The 16,769-nt window shown below is 47.1% G+C and overlaps 1 protein-coding gene across 2 annotated transcripts; it reads right to left on the bottom strand.

Annotated features, from left to right (window-relative positions):
* Nucleotides 1-1,895: 1,895 nt before the first annotated feature.
* Nucleotides 1,896-13,355, bottom strand: BDKRB1 (bradykinin receptor B1). 2 transcript variants are annotated; one of them, XM_063091508.1, is made up of 3 exons: nt 13,273-13,347; nt 4,416-4,487; nt 1,896-3,917 (listed from the first exon to the last, which is right to left on the bottom strand). In XM_063091508.1, the coding sequence occupies exon 3, from the start codon at nt 3,905-3,907 to the stop codon at nt 2,849-2,851; it is 1,059 nt and encodes a 352-aa protein (XP_062947578.1). In that variant the 5' UTR covers nt 3,908-3,917; nt 4,416-4,487; nt 13,273-13,347; the 3' UTR covers nt 1,896-2,848. The 2 variants fall into 2 exon arrangements, with proteins under 2 accessions (XP_062947578.1, XP_062947577.1); XM_063091507.1 differs by lacking the exon at nt 4,416-4,487 and having other exon boundaries at nt 13,273-13,355.
* Between the last annotated feature and the right edge of the window lie 3,414 nt (nt 13,356-16,769).

Raw genomic sequence — 16,769 nt, 5'->3', positions numbered from 1 at the left:
CTGACCTCACGGCTCCTTGACTGTGTTGTCTCCACCCCCTTCTTCCTTCTATTTCATCTGTCATGGCCACACGTGGCCCCGTCATCTCCTGGGGTGGCTCTCCCTCTGGAATGTTCCCTCAGACATCGCTGCTGTCATTCAGGGGCTCCCACTGCACCTGTCCTTCAGCACACGACACCTCTCCATGTCCCTCACCTCCTGTGTTCGTTCCGTACTTCAGCCATTCCCCACAGTCTGACCAGCATCCCCAACTCCTGTGAACCGTGGCCGTCCATCTGGCAAAACCCCAGCTCTGGAGTGATCCAAGTGTCTTTTTCGGGCCTGCCAAGCATGGCTAGAGTAAATGCACATGACAAACTTACACTCTCCAGCTTCGGCTGGGCCCTCTAAGCCCCCAGAGCACCTCCCTGCTTCCCCAGTGAGCGCTCTCTGCTTGTTAACTGTTGTAGCCTGTAAAGCTACACAACCACGCCGGTTGTCGAGGAAGGCAAATGACTAAAGCTAAAGTGTTTCATTATTTTAGTTATACTAAGTTTCCATTTATATTGTTAGAGCTAGGGCTAGGGCTCAGACCCTTCAAACCCGTTGTACAGGCTGGGTCACCAGACCCCTCACATGCAGGTCCATGCTAGGTAATTGGGAAAGATCCCGGGAGCTGTTGGCAGACCACACGAGCTCAGTCCTCAGCAGCAGCGGTGGTGACAGCAGCAGCCTTTCAGGGCATCCCTGGGGCACTGGCGGCAGCAGCAGTAGCCTCCAGCAGCAGTAGCGTCCTCCCCGGGGCTTCCCCGGTGACATCCCAGGACTGGGGGGCAGCGTGGATCAGGGCCACTCATCCTTTATGCTTAAGTCATAACCCAGGACACCTGGGTGCACATGCGCAATCACACTAGACAATAACCAAGGAACACCTGGGCACACGTGCCTATTTACATCAAATGCTCAGCAAGATTCTAAACATCTGAGGGGCCCTGACCATTTTCCTGCATTTTCCTAACATAGCCCCTCCCAACATGCCCATGCTCCTCCAACCCCAAACTCCTGACCTCCCTTGTCCTTTACTACGTTCAACCTCTCCCTCCTCACCTATAAACCCACCTGCCTCTGGGCCTGGTTTGTTTCACTTGTCTGGAACACTCCTTTTCCCTGTTTGCCTTGGCCAACTGCTTGTTCTCTGGGGTTCCGCTTATGTCTTCTCCTTTGGGAAACCCTCTCTAACCATCCCTCCCAGCCACCCAGACTGGATGCCCTTCTCTGTGCTCTTGTAGCACCGTCCCTCACCCTGATGGTGGCTGTTATCCCACGCTATGACACTCTCCTACTTATCGTCCCTGTTGCCATGAGCTCCTTAAAGAGCAGAGACATTGCCAGGCTCACTGCTGGGTCCCCGGTAGCAGGAACGCGGATGCATTAAGTGTTCAACAAAAACACGCACAGTATTCTTTTGTGAGCAGCACACACATTTCCCCACCAGCCCTTCCTCCCTGTCTCCAGATTCCTCCTTTTGTTGAAACTCAGCTCCCAGTTTACTCCCTTCACAACGTCTTCTCATATAACCTGAGAGGGAACCTGTCACCTTTCCCTCTGAAGGCTCCAGATGCTGGATCTGTAGTGTGCTCATGCAATCTCTCATTTTCTTCTTTGTATTGTAATATTTTGATGCATGTGAGTTCTTTGTGGATAGGATCTCTAGCTATATCATTTCTGTATTCCTAAGAATTAACCTAGAAGATTTTGAGTGGACAAATGGAAATGGTATGAGACTCTTACTGGATACTTGTATTAGTTTCCTGTTGCTGCTGTAACAAATTACCACAAACTAGATGGCTTAAAACAACACAGATTTATTCTTCTAACAGTTCTGGAAGTTAGAAATCCAAATTCAGTTTTGCTGGGCTAAAGTCAAGGTATCAGCAGGTGTGATTCCTTCTGGCGGCTCTAGGGGAGAATCCTTTCCTTGCTTTTTCCAGCCTCTAGAGGGCACTTGCAATCCTTGGCTCAAGGCCCTTTCTGCATCACTCTGACCTTTGCTTCTGTTGTCACATCTCCTGACTGCGACCCTCCTGCCTCCCTCTTAAAAGGACTCTTGTGATTATATGTGGCCCCATTGGATAATCCAGGATCATCTCTCCATCTCAAGATCCTTAGTTTAATTGCATGTGTGATATGATTTGGATATGTTTGTTCCCCCGAAACTCATGTTGGAAGTTTAATCCCTGCTGTTACAGTGTTGAAGTGGGAAATCCTGTTCTGGTAATTGGCAGATGGGGCCTTTAAGGTGATTAGATTGTGAGGACCATGCCCTAGTGAATGGATTAATCCATTGATGGTTTAATGGGAGTAATGGGCGTGGTTCTGATGGCTTAAAAAGGAGAGCAAGAAAGGGGCAGGCCTGTTAGCTCAGTTGGTTAGAGCACAGCCTTATAACACCAAGGCCACAGGTTCAGATCCCCATGCTGGCCAGCTGCCAAAAAAAGAAAGAAAGAAAGAGCGAGTGAAGAGGTTGCTCTCTCTTACTTCTGCCATTCTCACTATGTGACACCCTGCGTTGCTGTAGAGTCATCACCAACAAGGCTCACCAGATGTGTTCCCTGGACTTTGTACTTCCCAGCCTCCAAACTGTAAGGAATAAATTTTATTTCTTTGTAAATTACCTAGTTCCAGGTATTCTGTTATAAGCAACAGAAATGGACTAATACAATCTGCAAAGTCCCTGTTGCTGTATAAGGTGACATTCAGGGACCAGATCCTGGATATCTTTGGGGGTTATTATTTGGCCTACCACCATAGTACTTATTATGTCAGAAGTAATTGATAAGAAAGCCAAGCTTCTTGGTTCACGGCTGTTTTAATTCCTGCAGAAAAGCTGGAGGATTTCTTTCCTAGGGGACGAGGACATTGGGGCAAGACTTCTAGGTGTGCATTGTTTATAAAGTTCCCAGACCTTGGTCCTGAAGAGCCGGCCCACGAAGACATAGATCACTGGATTCAGGCAGCTGTTGATGAAAGCAAAGAAGTTGGCCAACTGCAGGCCCAGGTCAGTGAAATCCTCCCAGAAGCAGCTTCCAATGGCTCGTACCTGTAGGAGGAATTCCAGGAAGGCAAAGAAGTGGTAGGGAGCCCAGCAGACCAGGAATGTGGCCACGAGCATGAGGATCAGCGCCGTGGTTTTGCCCTCCTTGGGGCCCCCACACCGTGTCCTGCCGACCTCCCCCCGCCCTCGCAGGGAGGCCAGGATGTGATAGTTGAAGAAGACGATTGCTGCTAGCGGGAGGAGGAAACCCAGAACGTTTAACTCCACCATCCTTGCAAAGTGCCAGGCCTCATGCGGGAACAGCAGGATGCAGGCAGAGATGTTCAGATCTGGGAGGACTTTGACGGATCGCAGCAGGAACGTTGGGGTACTCAAGAGGCCCCCCACAACCCAGATGAGCACGCAGGTGGCCTGGGCCTGCCGTCGCCGCCGCTGTCTTCGGCTGGCCATGGGATGCACCAGTGCGCAGTAGCGGTCCTGGCTGATAGCCACTACCAGGAAGATGCTGATGAACAAATTAGCCTTGATGACCCCATTGACGATGCGGCAGAGGAGGGCTCCGAAAGGCCAGTTGAATTGGTTCCAGATGTTCTCTGCCCAGAACGGCAAGCCCAAGACAAACACCAGATCAGAAGCTGCCAGGTTGGCCAGATAGATTTCTGCCACGTTCAGTCGCCGCCGGGGCAGGAGGAAGACAGACAGGACGAAAAGATTTCCCAGGAGGCCGAAGAAGCAGATGGTGATGATAAATGCTGGTAATAGTCTGTGCAGCAGGTCCCAGGCTTCTGGAGCATGGTCACAGGATGTGGCATTGGGAGGGGAGAGCTGGCTCTGGTTGGAGGACTGGAGCTCCAGGAGGGTCTGGGAGGCCATCCACAGTGACCTGAAATGAACAGCATGTAGAATAATGCAGAAGGTGGCAAATGACAGCCCACTGGTCAAATTCAGCCTGCCACCTGTTTTGGACAATGAAGTTTTATTGGCACATTCATTTACATACTGTCTATGGCTACTTTTGTGCTGTGAACACAGAGTTGAGTGACTGGCTGGCCTGCAAAGCTGATAATATTTGTCATCTGTTCCTTTAGAGGAAAAGTTGCTGACCTCTTGTTTAAAGGAAGGGACTAGAGATTTGACACCTGAGTTCAATTCATGGTACAACCAGGAGCTACCTAGACCTACTGACTTCTACTCTCCTTTTAAAAAACTTGAGCACATCATATCCCTCTTGTGGGATTGTGACAAGGGCTGGTGGTAGTATCTATGGAGTGCTTGGTATGGTGCCTGTCATAGAGGAAAGGCTCAGTGGAAGGTGGCAATTAGTCTCATATATGACCATATTGTTTTATTAGCATTTAACACACATTTAATGAGCACCTACTTTGTGCCAGCATGTTGCAAGGTGCTGGAGATACACAGGACAGAACAGCTCCAACCTCACGGTGCTCACCATCTGCAGGGGTTGCAGACAAGGAGACATTGGTCATGACCTAAGACAGAATTAAACAGAGGCTAGGAAGAGGCACAGCCAAGCGGGGAGCTGCTTTTTGGGGGCTGGGACTGGTAGGGAGGATAGAATGGGGGCAATGGTGGAAGGTTTCCAGAATGAGAAGCTTCCTCAGCTAGGCTTGAAAATATGAGTAATAAAATAATCAGAATAGCAACTATGATGTATTACATGGTCTCTGTGTTCCAGGCACCGTTCTAAGTGTTTTACATTTAAGTGTTTTCTGACTTAATCTTCCCAGCAGCCCTGTGGGGTAGGGGCTGTGGTCATCTCCATTTGACCACTTGGAAAAGTGAATGCTGAGACCCTGAGTCACTTGTCTGAGGTCACATGGCTGGTCAGTAGTGGAGCCTGGATGAACTCGGGCAGTCTGATCAGAGAGGCTCTGTGGCTGTCTACTCTTTTCTGCTGCAGTTTTCATCCTCACTGGGTGGACGAGTGAGCCGGCCTCAGAGAAGGTGACCAGCCTGTTGGAGGAGACCTAGCTGGTAAGACAGCGCCAGGCTATGAACCTTGGTCTGCCCTGACCACAAAGGCCATGTTCACAGCCACATAGCCGACCTGCCTTGCAGTCACCTACACCGAGTTTCAGCAGGGGAAGGATTATGACAGAAAGGGAAAACTTGCCTCCTTCCTTAGGGTAGACCATGTCTCCCAGCCCTCTGTGATCTCATGAGGGAAAGGATCACATCCTGTACTTGTGGATTTGGATTTGTGGGTGCCTGCCAGCAAAGCTGGCCACAGCCAACTCAGGGGACCCACAAAGTCCCACATGTGGAGTGAGGAACTGCCTGCACTGTGGGATTTCTGAGGCTCCAGATGAGCTCCAGCACCTAAAAATCCTTCCACTACCTGGAAAAGTTAATACACACAAAGTGCTTAAGAGGGTTTCTGACTTGTCATAAGTGATCGATAAACATTAAGTACTATTATCATTATTGTCATTACTCACTGATGCTTGAGATTCCTTTGACTAGGCAGAGCCTTGAAGTATCTAACAAAAGATAAAGTATAAGAGAGAATTAATCTTGGAAGTTTATTTGGCTGTGTGACCTCAGGTAAGTCACTTCATGTCTCTGAGCCTGACTTTCCTCATCTGAGGAGTACACGATCACCTGAAGAGTCCCTTCTGGCTGTGACATTCTTTCCCGTCACTCACACACTGAGTCATTCACACTGGGGCATAATTCACTGGTTCCTCCACTGGATGAGTATTTACTGAGCCACTGCTATGTGCCAGGCACTGTTCTAGGGATTTGGGACACAGCAGTGAATAAACAGGCAAAAATTCCCTGCCTTCTGTGTGCTTATAGCCCAGTGGGAGGAGAGGGTTGATAAATAGTAAACATCCTAAATAAATATGTTAGCAGGTGATAGCAGGGGAGGGGTAGCCATGGAGGTGGTGAGAAGTGATATTCTGAAGGTAATACCACCATGATTTTCAGCTGAATTTGGGTGTGAGAAAGGAGTTGAGTGGTGTCAAGGTTTTTGGCCTGAGCACTTGTAAACATGAAGTTATCAACAACAGAAATGGAGACAGCAGAGTGAAGATGGAACAGGTTTTTTCAGGGGAAGACCAGGAGTTCAATTTTGGACTTGTGAAGGTTGAGCTCTCTCCTGGACATCAGGTGGGCACATCTAGTGGGCGAGTAGGTGTACAAGTCTGGTGGCATTCAGAGACGAGATCTGAGATGATGATACACAACTGGAAGTTGCAATCAGCCGGATGGTATTTAAAGCCACAAGACCAGATGAAATCACCAGGAGAGAGAATAGACAGAGAAGAGACCAGCTTCTGGGAGGCCAGTGGAAAACTTGGGCAGTGATGGTTTGGTGGCTGTGAAACTTCGTGACATGCGGAGGCTGAGCCGTCCTGAGCCAGAGCATTTGGAGGAGTCTGGAAGCTCTTGTTACAGTGGTGTCGTCATTTATTGCAAGACACAACTATATATTTGTTATTTTATTTAGCAATCCTTTTAAATTTTGCAATAAACCCTTTCAGCAGTGAGGAAATAAAAAAAAGTGTTGAATGAAAATTTAGGTACTGACCTTCTGTCAAGTAAGTTGATGTTGAACATGTAACTTGCACAAAATATTTGTTGACATTTACACCACACTGACTGCTATAGATTTCATTGACCACGAGAAAACTTAAGACTCAAAGCTGCTACTTTAGAAGTTAGCAATTTTAAGAGGATCATGCCCTAAGACACTGATTTCACACATGTAATTGCAGAAGATGCTGTTATAGATCACTCCGGGAGACGTGGCTTTTTACTTAGATCAAATGACTACTTAAGTAAATTCAGATCATGTTTAGTTCCTTTTTTTTCTTGTGTACATATAACAATGGAAGTGATGGCTGGTTATGCACTGGCCCCAGAAGGAGAACTTCACAAGCAGTGAAGTGCTGCCAGTTTAATATCAGTATCCTCAGATTCTTTAAATAGAAAAATCAGTCAATTCCAATCATGATTTGATTCTTTTATTCAGTTCATGGAATCCAAGTGGAGCTTTTGGAAGTTCATTCTGGCAAAATGAAACAACTGACTTTTTGTGAGAGCTATTCTAAATTCAGTTTAAAATTTTCACCTTGGAAATAAAGTTATTATATATAATGTATATTATATATAATAATATATATTACATATATATATTTTGGTGGCTGGCTGGTGTGGGAATCTGAACCCTTGACCTTGGTGTTATAACACTGTGCTGTAACCAACGAAACTAACCATCTAGCTCTAAGTTTATTGTATTTTTTGTGAGGATAATACAAATTTTGGTGGGGCACAGTGTCTCGGTAACAACAATATTCTTACTGAGCTAAGAGACCAATGAAATGGAAATGTAATTGGAACAGGTCATGGTACACACTGAATAAGTTTCAATATTCTAGCAATTAAAATAGATGTTGTCTGACAAAATTTACAAAATTTTAAAACAAGCACAGATTTACTGAACCAGAAACTTTTTGTGATGAAGTTGATGTTTAGTTTTTAAGAAACTAAACTTAAGCATTTTTTTTTTACTTGACGCCCATTATCAATCAAGTTTAAAGGACACTGAGTCTCAGTGCCTTAAAATGTTACTAAACTGTTTGCTAAAACAGATCTCTAGATTTTTGCTGAATTTTGCTCCAAATCAGTTGGAAATATTTAATCAAGTTAATCCATAAATGGAGCACCAAAACAAGTTTTTGAAGCTTTTAGCAGATCATAGTTATTAAAAACAAAGCTTGCATGCAGAAAAGTCATTAAAATTTGTTACTCAAAGAGCAAGACAGGAAATGATGGTAATCAAATGCTGCACAAGACATAATTTTGAAATTCTGTAATGAGCTTTGGAATGTCTCAATTTGCAGGAAGCATCTTTTTAATTGGATAAATTTATGTTCTGTACAGAAATGTGATGAAATTAAGAAAGCCTATGGTTTGCAGCATCTAAATTTGACAAAACATTCAAAAATTATAAATATCTATAACTTATTTTAAGGGTGTAGTCTGGTAAAAACAGTTGTTAAAGAAAGGAACTTCGAACTATGGCATAGAGTCAGCACCCGTGAAAATATCTGGGCTGAACTAATGCAGAGAACTGGACTTAAGTGTAACTTCTACTTGGTAGAATTTGCTGAGAGCTTAGGAGATACCTCAGCATCTATGGAGGAGACGTTTTCTCAATTAAATATATTATAATCCAAGAGAAGAATCAACTGAAGGCACTAATTTAAGTTTATTAACCCTAAAATTTAAGGAAAAAGATTTCAGTCAATTATATGGAAAAACTAAAAATAATAAGAACGCACTGAAAAATAAACACATTCTTCAGGAAAATGCCAATGACACCCTATCAGAGTCAGATGAGAGCTTAAGAAACTGATTGTTGCACGTGGATATGTAACAAGAACAATGATTTTATGTTATTTTTCAATGTTCAGTTAATTAGCATAAAGAAAATGTTTTATTTTGCTTTAATATGCATACATGTCTATATATGTAAAGACTTTTTAGGGACTGCAACCAAGCTGGAGAGACAGAGCCGGGGAGCAGAAGCCTCCCCCACCACCCCCATGGGCCAGACCTGCCCCCTGCAACAACATCTTAGAACGTACTTATTAAATTAAAAAAATATGTTCAAAAAAGAAAAGAAAAAAAAGACTTTTTGAAAATAGCTTTGACTAGAACTACTTTAAAACTCCATCAATATAATACAACCCATTTGTTGGTGTATGTTTCCTTCCTTCCTTCCTTTCTTCCTTCCTTTCTATAAATGCATGATTTTTTTTTTTTTTTTTTTTTTTGTCGTTTTTTCGTGACACGCACTCAGCCAGTGAGTGCACCGGTCAGTCCTATATAGGATCCGAACCCGCGGCGGGAGCGTCGCCGTGCTCCCAGCACAGCACTCTACGAGTGCGCCACGGGCTCGGCCCAAATGCATGATTTTTTTGAAAACAGTTTTTGACTGGAGCTACTTTCCAACCTCATCAGTGCAGTAGGACCAATCTGTCAGTGTGTGTAACACTTTGTGTTATTTCAGTGCCCTCTTCCACTGTTAGGAAAGTTTGGACAACACAGCATCTGGCCACCTTTAAGGTAGCTCATCTTTAATAAAGGGGCAGGAAGGTCAAGGCTGTAACTACCAATGCTGATAGCTGGGAATCTGGAATACCCCCAATGATTGGTTGGGTTTTCTCAATGAGAAAGGAGGTGAGGTCCTGACCTGAGGTGGAGGGGCAGGGGGCACTGAGGTTTGAGAACTGATGGGAAGGTGTTGAGTCCTTGTCAGGGCGGGGTTAGTGAATGAACTGCTGACACTGTATGACTGACAGGCGATGGTATGACAGACAGGTGGTGGCAACGAGCCAGTTGAAGTTCACCGCGGTGGACTTAAGGGTGCTGGTGTGGAGCAAGCTGAGTGCTGGATTTACCCAGTGCAGCGGGTTCTGGGTGGCTCTCCCCGAGCCCCTCTTCAGGACCCAGTCACCTACCTCCAGCTGCTGGGGATATGAGCATGATGGCTCCCAGCTGTGTCCCTCTCTGAGCTTTGCCCTCAGCTTCAAGGGGTTGCCTTGACTGAGGACAGGCCCCTCCCAAGGGGCAGTCCATAGCCAATGACTGGCTGGCACCCTTGCCTTGATTTGGGACAGTTCTCAAGGGCCATCTTCCTTTGCAGTGCCCTGGGGTTTTGGCTGGAGCCTCAGGTACAGCTGCCTGCCTGCCAGCTTCTCCCGCTGCCCAGTCCTGCCTTCTACTCCTGCCGGGTTCCCCCAGGAGCACCCCACAGTTACCTTCTGCGAGGAACTCCCATCTCAGAATCTCTTGCCAGGTGTCCACTCTAAGACACCTGGGGCTGTATTTTGCCAAGTGACTACGAAAAAGCGAGAAAGTGCCCTGCAGCAATTTATAGCACGGGTACACACACATGCACACACATGCATGCACATAAATACTCATGTATATATCCCTGAGGGCAGGAGGAACACGGTGGGTTCTGTATTGCCAGAGGGCAAGAGGGGAAAAGCGAAGCACATCAATTGCTGTGGGTGGAATTGTTTCCCCTTAAAAGATATGTTTGAGTCCTAACTCTTGGTGAATGTGACCTTATTTGGAAATAGAGCCTTTGCTAGTGTAATCAAGTTAAAATGAGGAAATACTGGATTAGGGTGGATCCCCATCCAATGATTGGTTTCCTTATAAGAAGAGGGAAATTTGGGGGGACATGCAGGGAAGGAGGCCATGTGCAGACAGAGGCAGAGACTGCAGTGATGCGTCTACAAGCCAAGGAATGCCAGGCTTGCTGGCAGTCACGGCAAGCTAGGACAGAGGCAAGAAAGAAGCCTCCTCTTGAGCCTGCAGTGGGAGCACGGCCCTGCTGACACCTTGACTTCCGACTTCTAGCTTCCAGAGCTGTGAGAGAATAAATCTCTCTTGTTTTAAGCCACTCGGCTTGTGTCTTTTGTTACAGCAGCCACGGGCAGCCAATCCACCCTGATTTCTCAGATGCCCAGTGAGTGACCCCAGCAGCCCTTGTATGTACATTAGGAAGCCCATGGGGTCTCATGCTGTTCCTTCCCGAGCCTCTTCTCTGTGTGTGCAGAGGGAGCCCCTAAGGAGTCCCACGTGCCGAGGAAGACCTGCTCAATGTGCTGGTCTCATTCCGGCCTCCCCCAGGGCTGGAGTTGCAGCCCAGATCTGACCCTTCAGGATCAGCCACATTCGTGATCTGCTGAGGGTCGAGTCTGCTGCGGGGCTTTCGGTAACTTGGTCCTGACAACATGCCTGGGAGGAAGGATGGGTGTTTTTGTTCCCACTGTACAGATGAGGAAACTGAGACGAAGGGAGGTGAAGTGACATGCCCACATTCACACAGTGGCATGAGCCGGGCGCGTCTGTCCATGGCTCTTCTTCTAGGCCAGCTCGGAGCCCAGGCCTCATTCGCACAGCAGACTGTGGCTACAAACAGAATAGCCTTGGGGTTGGGGAGCCTGAGCATGGGCCCCGGGGTGATTCTGGGCAGGTCAAGTGACTTCTCTGAGCCTCGGTTTCTCATCCACTGAACGGGAACAATGGGTCATTGTGAGGCTTGAATGAGGTCATGTGTGTAAAAGCCCTAGGTAGGTTGCAAAGCACAGCCATGAAACATAATAACAATCATGGTAATAATGAGGATGATGACGACAGAGTGTCCTGGTCCCTCTGAGTGGAGGTGACCTGTCCCTCACGGGGACTACCACGTTGTGGTGACACGAGGTTGGAAAGCGCCCATCCAGACTCCATTTCTTCTCTTCCTGAGCTGTGGAAAAGTTCAGGATTACCTGGGACCCAACACACTAGGAAGGTAAGGCACTAAGTTCCAGAAGGCTGAGCTCCAAGAGGGCCTGGTTCTCGCCGGTGGGGTTCCCACCTGCCCCCAGCCTTGGAGCTCCAACACTGGGAAATCTAAGAAGGAACCAGAGCAGCGAGAAGGGGAATCGTTCTGGAGACTGAGAGCCCAGCAGTGTGCCCTGCTTTGCTTCCCCTCCTTTCTCCAGGCAAACGTCCCTTGAAATTTGTAGGTGTCCTTGAACACACAGGTGGAGGTCTGTTTCTCCTCTGAAGTGTGGGTGCCTGGGCAGGAAAGGATGGCTCCTAGGGGGCAGTGGAGGGGGCCCTGGCTCCTGTGTCCTCCACAGGGAGCATGAAGGCCAGCCAGGGGCAGGAGCTGCCAGGCTGCCCGGGCACCCACCAGAGAGAAGGATGGGCTGTGCCCCAGGCATGCAGGACTGAAGGGACGTGGGGTTGGCGGGACGATAGCTCCCAAACGTGTCCAGTCCTAGTCCCCGGGACCTGCCAATATGCTGCCACACACAACAAAAGGGACTTCGAAGAGGTGATTAAGGACCTTGAGATGGGGAGATGATCCTGGATTACTCTGTGGGCTCAATGTAATCACAAGGGTCCTTATCAGTAAAGGAGGGAGGCAGGAGGGTCAGAGTCAGAAAGGACTTTGAAGATGTTGCGTTGCTGGCTTTGAAGACAGAGGAAGGGGACACTAGCCCAGAAATACAGGCAGCGTCTAGAAGCTGGAAAAGGCAGGGAACAGATTCTCCCCTAGTTTCCCAGAAGGAACAAAGCCCTGCCAACACCTTGACTTTGGCCCAGTGAGACTGATTTTGAACTTCTAATTTCTAGAACTGTAAAATAATAATTTGTATTGTTTTAAGCCATTAAGTGTGTTGTAATTTGTTACAAGCAGCACTAATACAGGGGGACAAATTGCATTCTGACCAGGAAGTCAGGATTGCCACCTGCACAGGGACCGCAGCTTAAACCTGATCAGGTCAGTGGGTGCCGTCCTTCATCCTGTGGGACCTGGTCACAACACGTGTCTGCTCAAGCTGGGTTTATTTTCAAGTCTTCACCAGCTGCTGCCTATGTTTATAAAGTTGGCCAGAGAAGAGAAAAATTCTTCCACCGGTTCTTCACTTTAGGTCTGATATTTGCCCGGCACATAGTAGGTACTCAATAAAAACAGCAGCTATGGACAGTATTAGTAATATTTGATCCTATTTTAAAAACTCAGAAGGGATGTTGGGAAAGTATACTAGGGATGATTTTGTAATTCCTATGTGAAATTTTCTGAGTTTCTGCACATTTTAACTTTGGTGTGTGCTACTCAGGAGAGAGCATGACTTTCTTCAACAAATTGGGCTTATTCAAGTTAACTCCAATTTCAACAGCGAGCTGACGATAAAGGCGTTTGAAATATAGACACAGATGTTGAAGAATGTCAGCATGGTCACATAATAAGATGCTATTTTCGAGCCACAAATAACCCGACCAGTTATTGGCCTTATAAAATATTGTAAGCCATTCTGAAGAGACTAACTGATTTATACAAGCCAGAATGTGTAGAATGTGACGGGTCCGTGTCCGTGCGAGGCTTTGGTGGCTGTATTCAGCCCAGACCTATTCCATCTGACCTTGGTATAAAGGGCTGCTGGAACCTTCCCAAGCTGTCTCAAACACTCCTCCTCCTGCTTTGAAGAAGCGATTAAAACCCAACCCTGGCATGAAATGAAAGTCTCTTAAATTGATTTAGAATTTTTTAAAAAAAATCATACATTTAGAGAAGCAGAAACTTTTGCCAATAAACAGGTGTACACAAAAAACATCTTGTTCGTTCATTTTTCTAAGAGACATGGGTCTCATATTTTACTCTAATAGAAAAAAAAAGACGGTCATTTACTTACTCAGACAGAAAATGAAAGCGCTCACAACTTCAGCTGGATTTTCTGAGGGCAAGTGCTACCTCCGGAGGTGTTTTCTGTTCTGGAAAGCTCTGTGGAAATGTGGTGGCCTTAAATCACATAACCAGAGTCCAATGATGTCATTGGGGGGACTGCTAAAAAAGTGAGTCTTTCAGGATGGAGGAAGCAAGCTGGGATTTGGAAAGAAAAACCCACTTTCCTCTCCCTTTGCACTTTGGGGAGGGTGGGAGATTATTCAACATTATTTTCCTCTTTACTTTGGTAACATCTGGGGAGTCTCATATTCCTGCCAAAGAACTGTACATTGGCAAACAGGCCTAAAACACATTTTGGCATCACTGACTTCCCACAAGAAAGCATCAGAGCATGTTGAGTGATTACTTTTGCCCCATTCATGCCGGGCTCCTGAATGTCTGGGGTTCTGTGGCAGCTTTTGTGGGAGCCAACTTGAATGTCCCCTTTTGAATTTTGGTCATGGAGGATACATTGCCAAGAATCCCTCAGTGTGGACTCCATTACACAGTGACTCACGCGATGCTCAGAGTTGAGTAAGATCAGATGCACTTTTTCCTAATCCTCTGGGCAGTTCCGAAATCCGTTTTTGTTGCAAGTCTGCATATATCAAGTTGAACTACTCAAGACCTCAAGTTTCAGACGATTAGAAATTTCTGGCTTTCTTTGAGAGTCAGGTGGTAAGATCCTTCAACTGAATGCCACTTACCTGCTCCTAAAATTTAGGAGGTTTCCAGCTCCCTCCTTCCATGCCAGAGGCCTGAATTCTGGAGAGGTGACCCCCCAGATGTTTGGAGCAGAAGATGTCCCCTTTGTCTATAGAATGGGGACATTCCTTTGCATTTCTCTTTTTTGCTATTGACACTTCATCAGGGACAAACCGTGCTTTCTAATTTTCCAGCAGTTTTCTCCTTGAGCTGGAGATCTGAAAATTGAGAAAGCAGGAAAAAAAGAAAAAAGATCATTCTGAGGACCAGTAGCAGATGTAAATCTTAGGAGGAAAGCTGGAATTTGCCTTTGGGGACTGTTCGAGGAGAGACTGCTCCGAGGGGACTCTTTCAGTCACGCAGAAGTTAGGCAAGTGCCTTTTATCCTGGGGGTAGATTTTCAGCAGCAAAAGACTCCAAACTCCAGCCTTTCCTATTGTTTAGTAATGTAAGTCAGGATCCAGTGGCTGGCTTCTCCACTCAGTAGAGTTTAGACTAAACTGTTTCTGAGAACTATTTGTTTTTAGGAGAGGGCTCCCTGTCAAGTATTTATTTTCTTGTGGGCGAGCGTGAGACCAACTCTGCAGGAGGAGGGCAGGGACTTGCAGGTCCCATCTTGGCTTTGCCTGGGGCTGGAAGACAGGCCATGGAGGGATCTGGCCCAAGTGTGGTGGCTGAGTGGTGACACTGTGGTGCCCCACATGCTGTCAGTGAGGACTGAGGGAGCTGGACTCCGAGAAGTGAGTCTGTGGCAGCCTTGCCAAAGTGGAAAGTTCTTTTAAGAAAAATGCACGTTCCCACAGTTGCTCAGCTGGATGGGAAACAGGGAGCAGGCCCCATGCAGGAGAGCAGCCTTGGAGCCATGGTGAGGGGACCCCAAATCTATGAAGGGAAAACAGACCCCTATAAGGTGGCAGGAGTCGGAAGGGGGCAAGGAGGCAAGGAGGTGGTGGGACCCTCTCCCGAGCTGGGCTTGCTTTTTCTGCACAGAGTTCCACTGGTAATTCCCGCACCCTCCATAGGCTGCAGCTAAGCCATGCAGCCTGGTGGGAGCTGCACCTGATCGAAGTCCCTGGGGACCTGGGTGAAGAGGCGGCCAGTAGAGGACCCGGGGCTGCCATTGGGAAGTAGAGGACAGCCTGGCCGGCTCAATGGGACAGGCATCCTTCCCTTGGGCTGTCCTTAGTACCAGTGGGGGGGACTCTGCCAGGTGGACAGGTACGGGTGGGCTTGGACTATGCTCAGTGCATATTCAAGGGAAGATGAGCCCTGGAGCTTGAGGTGCTTGGGGACATAGGGTCACAGTGCCCACTGTGACAGACAAGGCCGCTTTCCAGTTTTCCAGTTGCTTAATCCTGGAGTCATTCTGTGTCCTCTTCTTTTCTAGTGGGTTCTTCACGGTGAAAGATTCTAGCACTTTCACTTCATGCATCTCCACCCAGAACATTCGCATGTGAAGCATCTCCAGGGTTCCTACTTTGCTCTGCACCAACACATGATGTCTCTGTTACTATCTCAACTTGTAGATGGAGGAAAGAAATCACAGCTGGGCAGACCTCTCTCCAGCCTGAAACACCAGGTCCTAATTCTGGTCCAGCTCGTGGTCTTCCACCTTTGCTCGAGGCTGTCTGTAGTCACACGTGTGGTCTTAGCATAGTGTTTAGAAACGCTCACAACACATGGAGTCTGCAGCCAAGGACTCTAAACCAGTTTCCTTGCTTCTGATTCTTTTCCTTCAGTCTATCCTGCTAGATTAATATTCCAGAAACAGTGGATTTTGTCACTTCACAGGGCCGTAGCCCAACCCCTTTGAATTCACTAACCCCTTCATGGTCTTGCTGTCACTTGCAGAGCCTCCCTTCACTGAGTGGTGATGTTTGGGCTCCTCACGCATCCTGGATGTGCCTGTCCACAAGTGTTTGCTCAAAACGACCTCCCACCCCTCTCTCCCTGCTCAGTGCACATCCGCCATTCACGTCCTGCTGCTGCCCTCTGCTCTGCACTGCCCCATCGCCACCTGCACATCATATGCTTGTGTTTACTCCTGTCTCTTCCACTGGAGTGTGAGCTCCACCGGGCAAGGGACTTACCTCTTTTAAGCAGCCTCATGTTCCTTCCTCCTAAACAAGGACTGGTATGCAGTGGGTGCTCAAATATTTGCTAAATGCATTTATAACCTATTTATTTATATATAAGAATAGCAATAGTTTGTTATTAATGTCCAATAAACATGTCCTAAACCCCTTCTGGGCGCCAGGCCCTGTGTGGGCACTGGGGGTACAGAGAAAAATGGAGCTCTCTCCCTGCCCCCTTGAGGGACTCTCAGTCTGGCCAAGGACAAGGACACACTCACATCCAGTGACAATATCTGTGGAGTGAAGAGTGGCAGTGAAACTTCAGGGCTCTGTATGAGTATGAAAACCAAAAGAATTAATTCTTGAGGCAGAGCCTGATGGTTAATTTTATGTGTCGAGTTGACTGGACACAGAGTGCCCAGATATTTGGTTAAACATGATTTCTGGATGTGTCTGTGAGGACATTTCTGGAATGCATTAACACTTGAATTCATAGACTGAGTAAAGTAGATTGTCCTCTCCAATGTGGGTGGACCTCATCTAATCTGTTGGAGGCCTGAATACAACCAAAAGGAGGAGTAAGGGAAAATTTGTTCTTTCTTCCTGTTTTCGAGCTGAGACATCTGTCTTCTCCCACCTTCTCACTGGCTCTCCTGGGTCTCAGGCCCTCAGACTTGGACTGAAA

Source organism: Cynocephalus volans, chromosome 3, assembly GCF_027409185.1.
Source record: "Cynocephalus volans isolate mCynVol1 chromosome 3, mCynVol1.pri, whole genome shotgun sequence".
Lineage (NCBI taxonomy): Eukaryota > Metazoa > Chordata > Mammalia > Dermoptera > Cynocephalidae > Cynocephalus > Cynocephalus volans.
The sequence above is the reverse complement of the archived record's forward strand: the minus strand, read 5'-3'. Positions and strand labels throughout refer to the sequence as shown.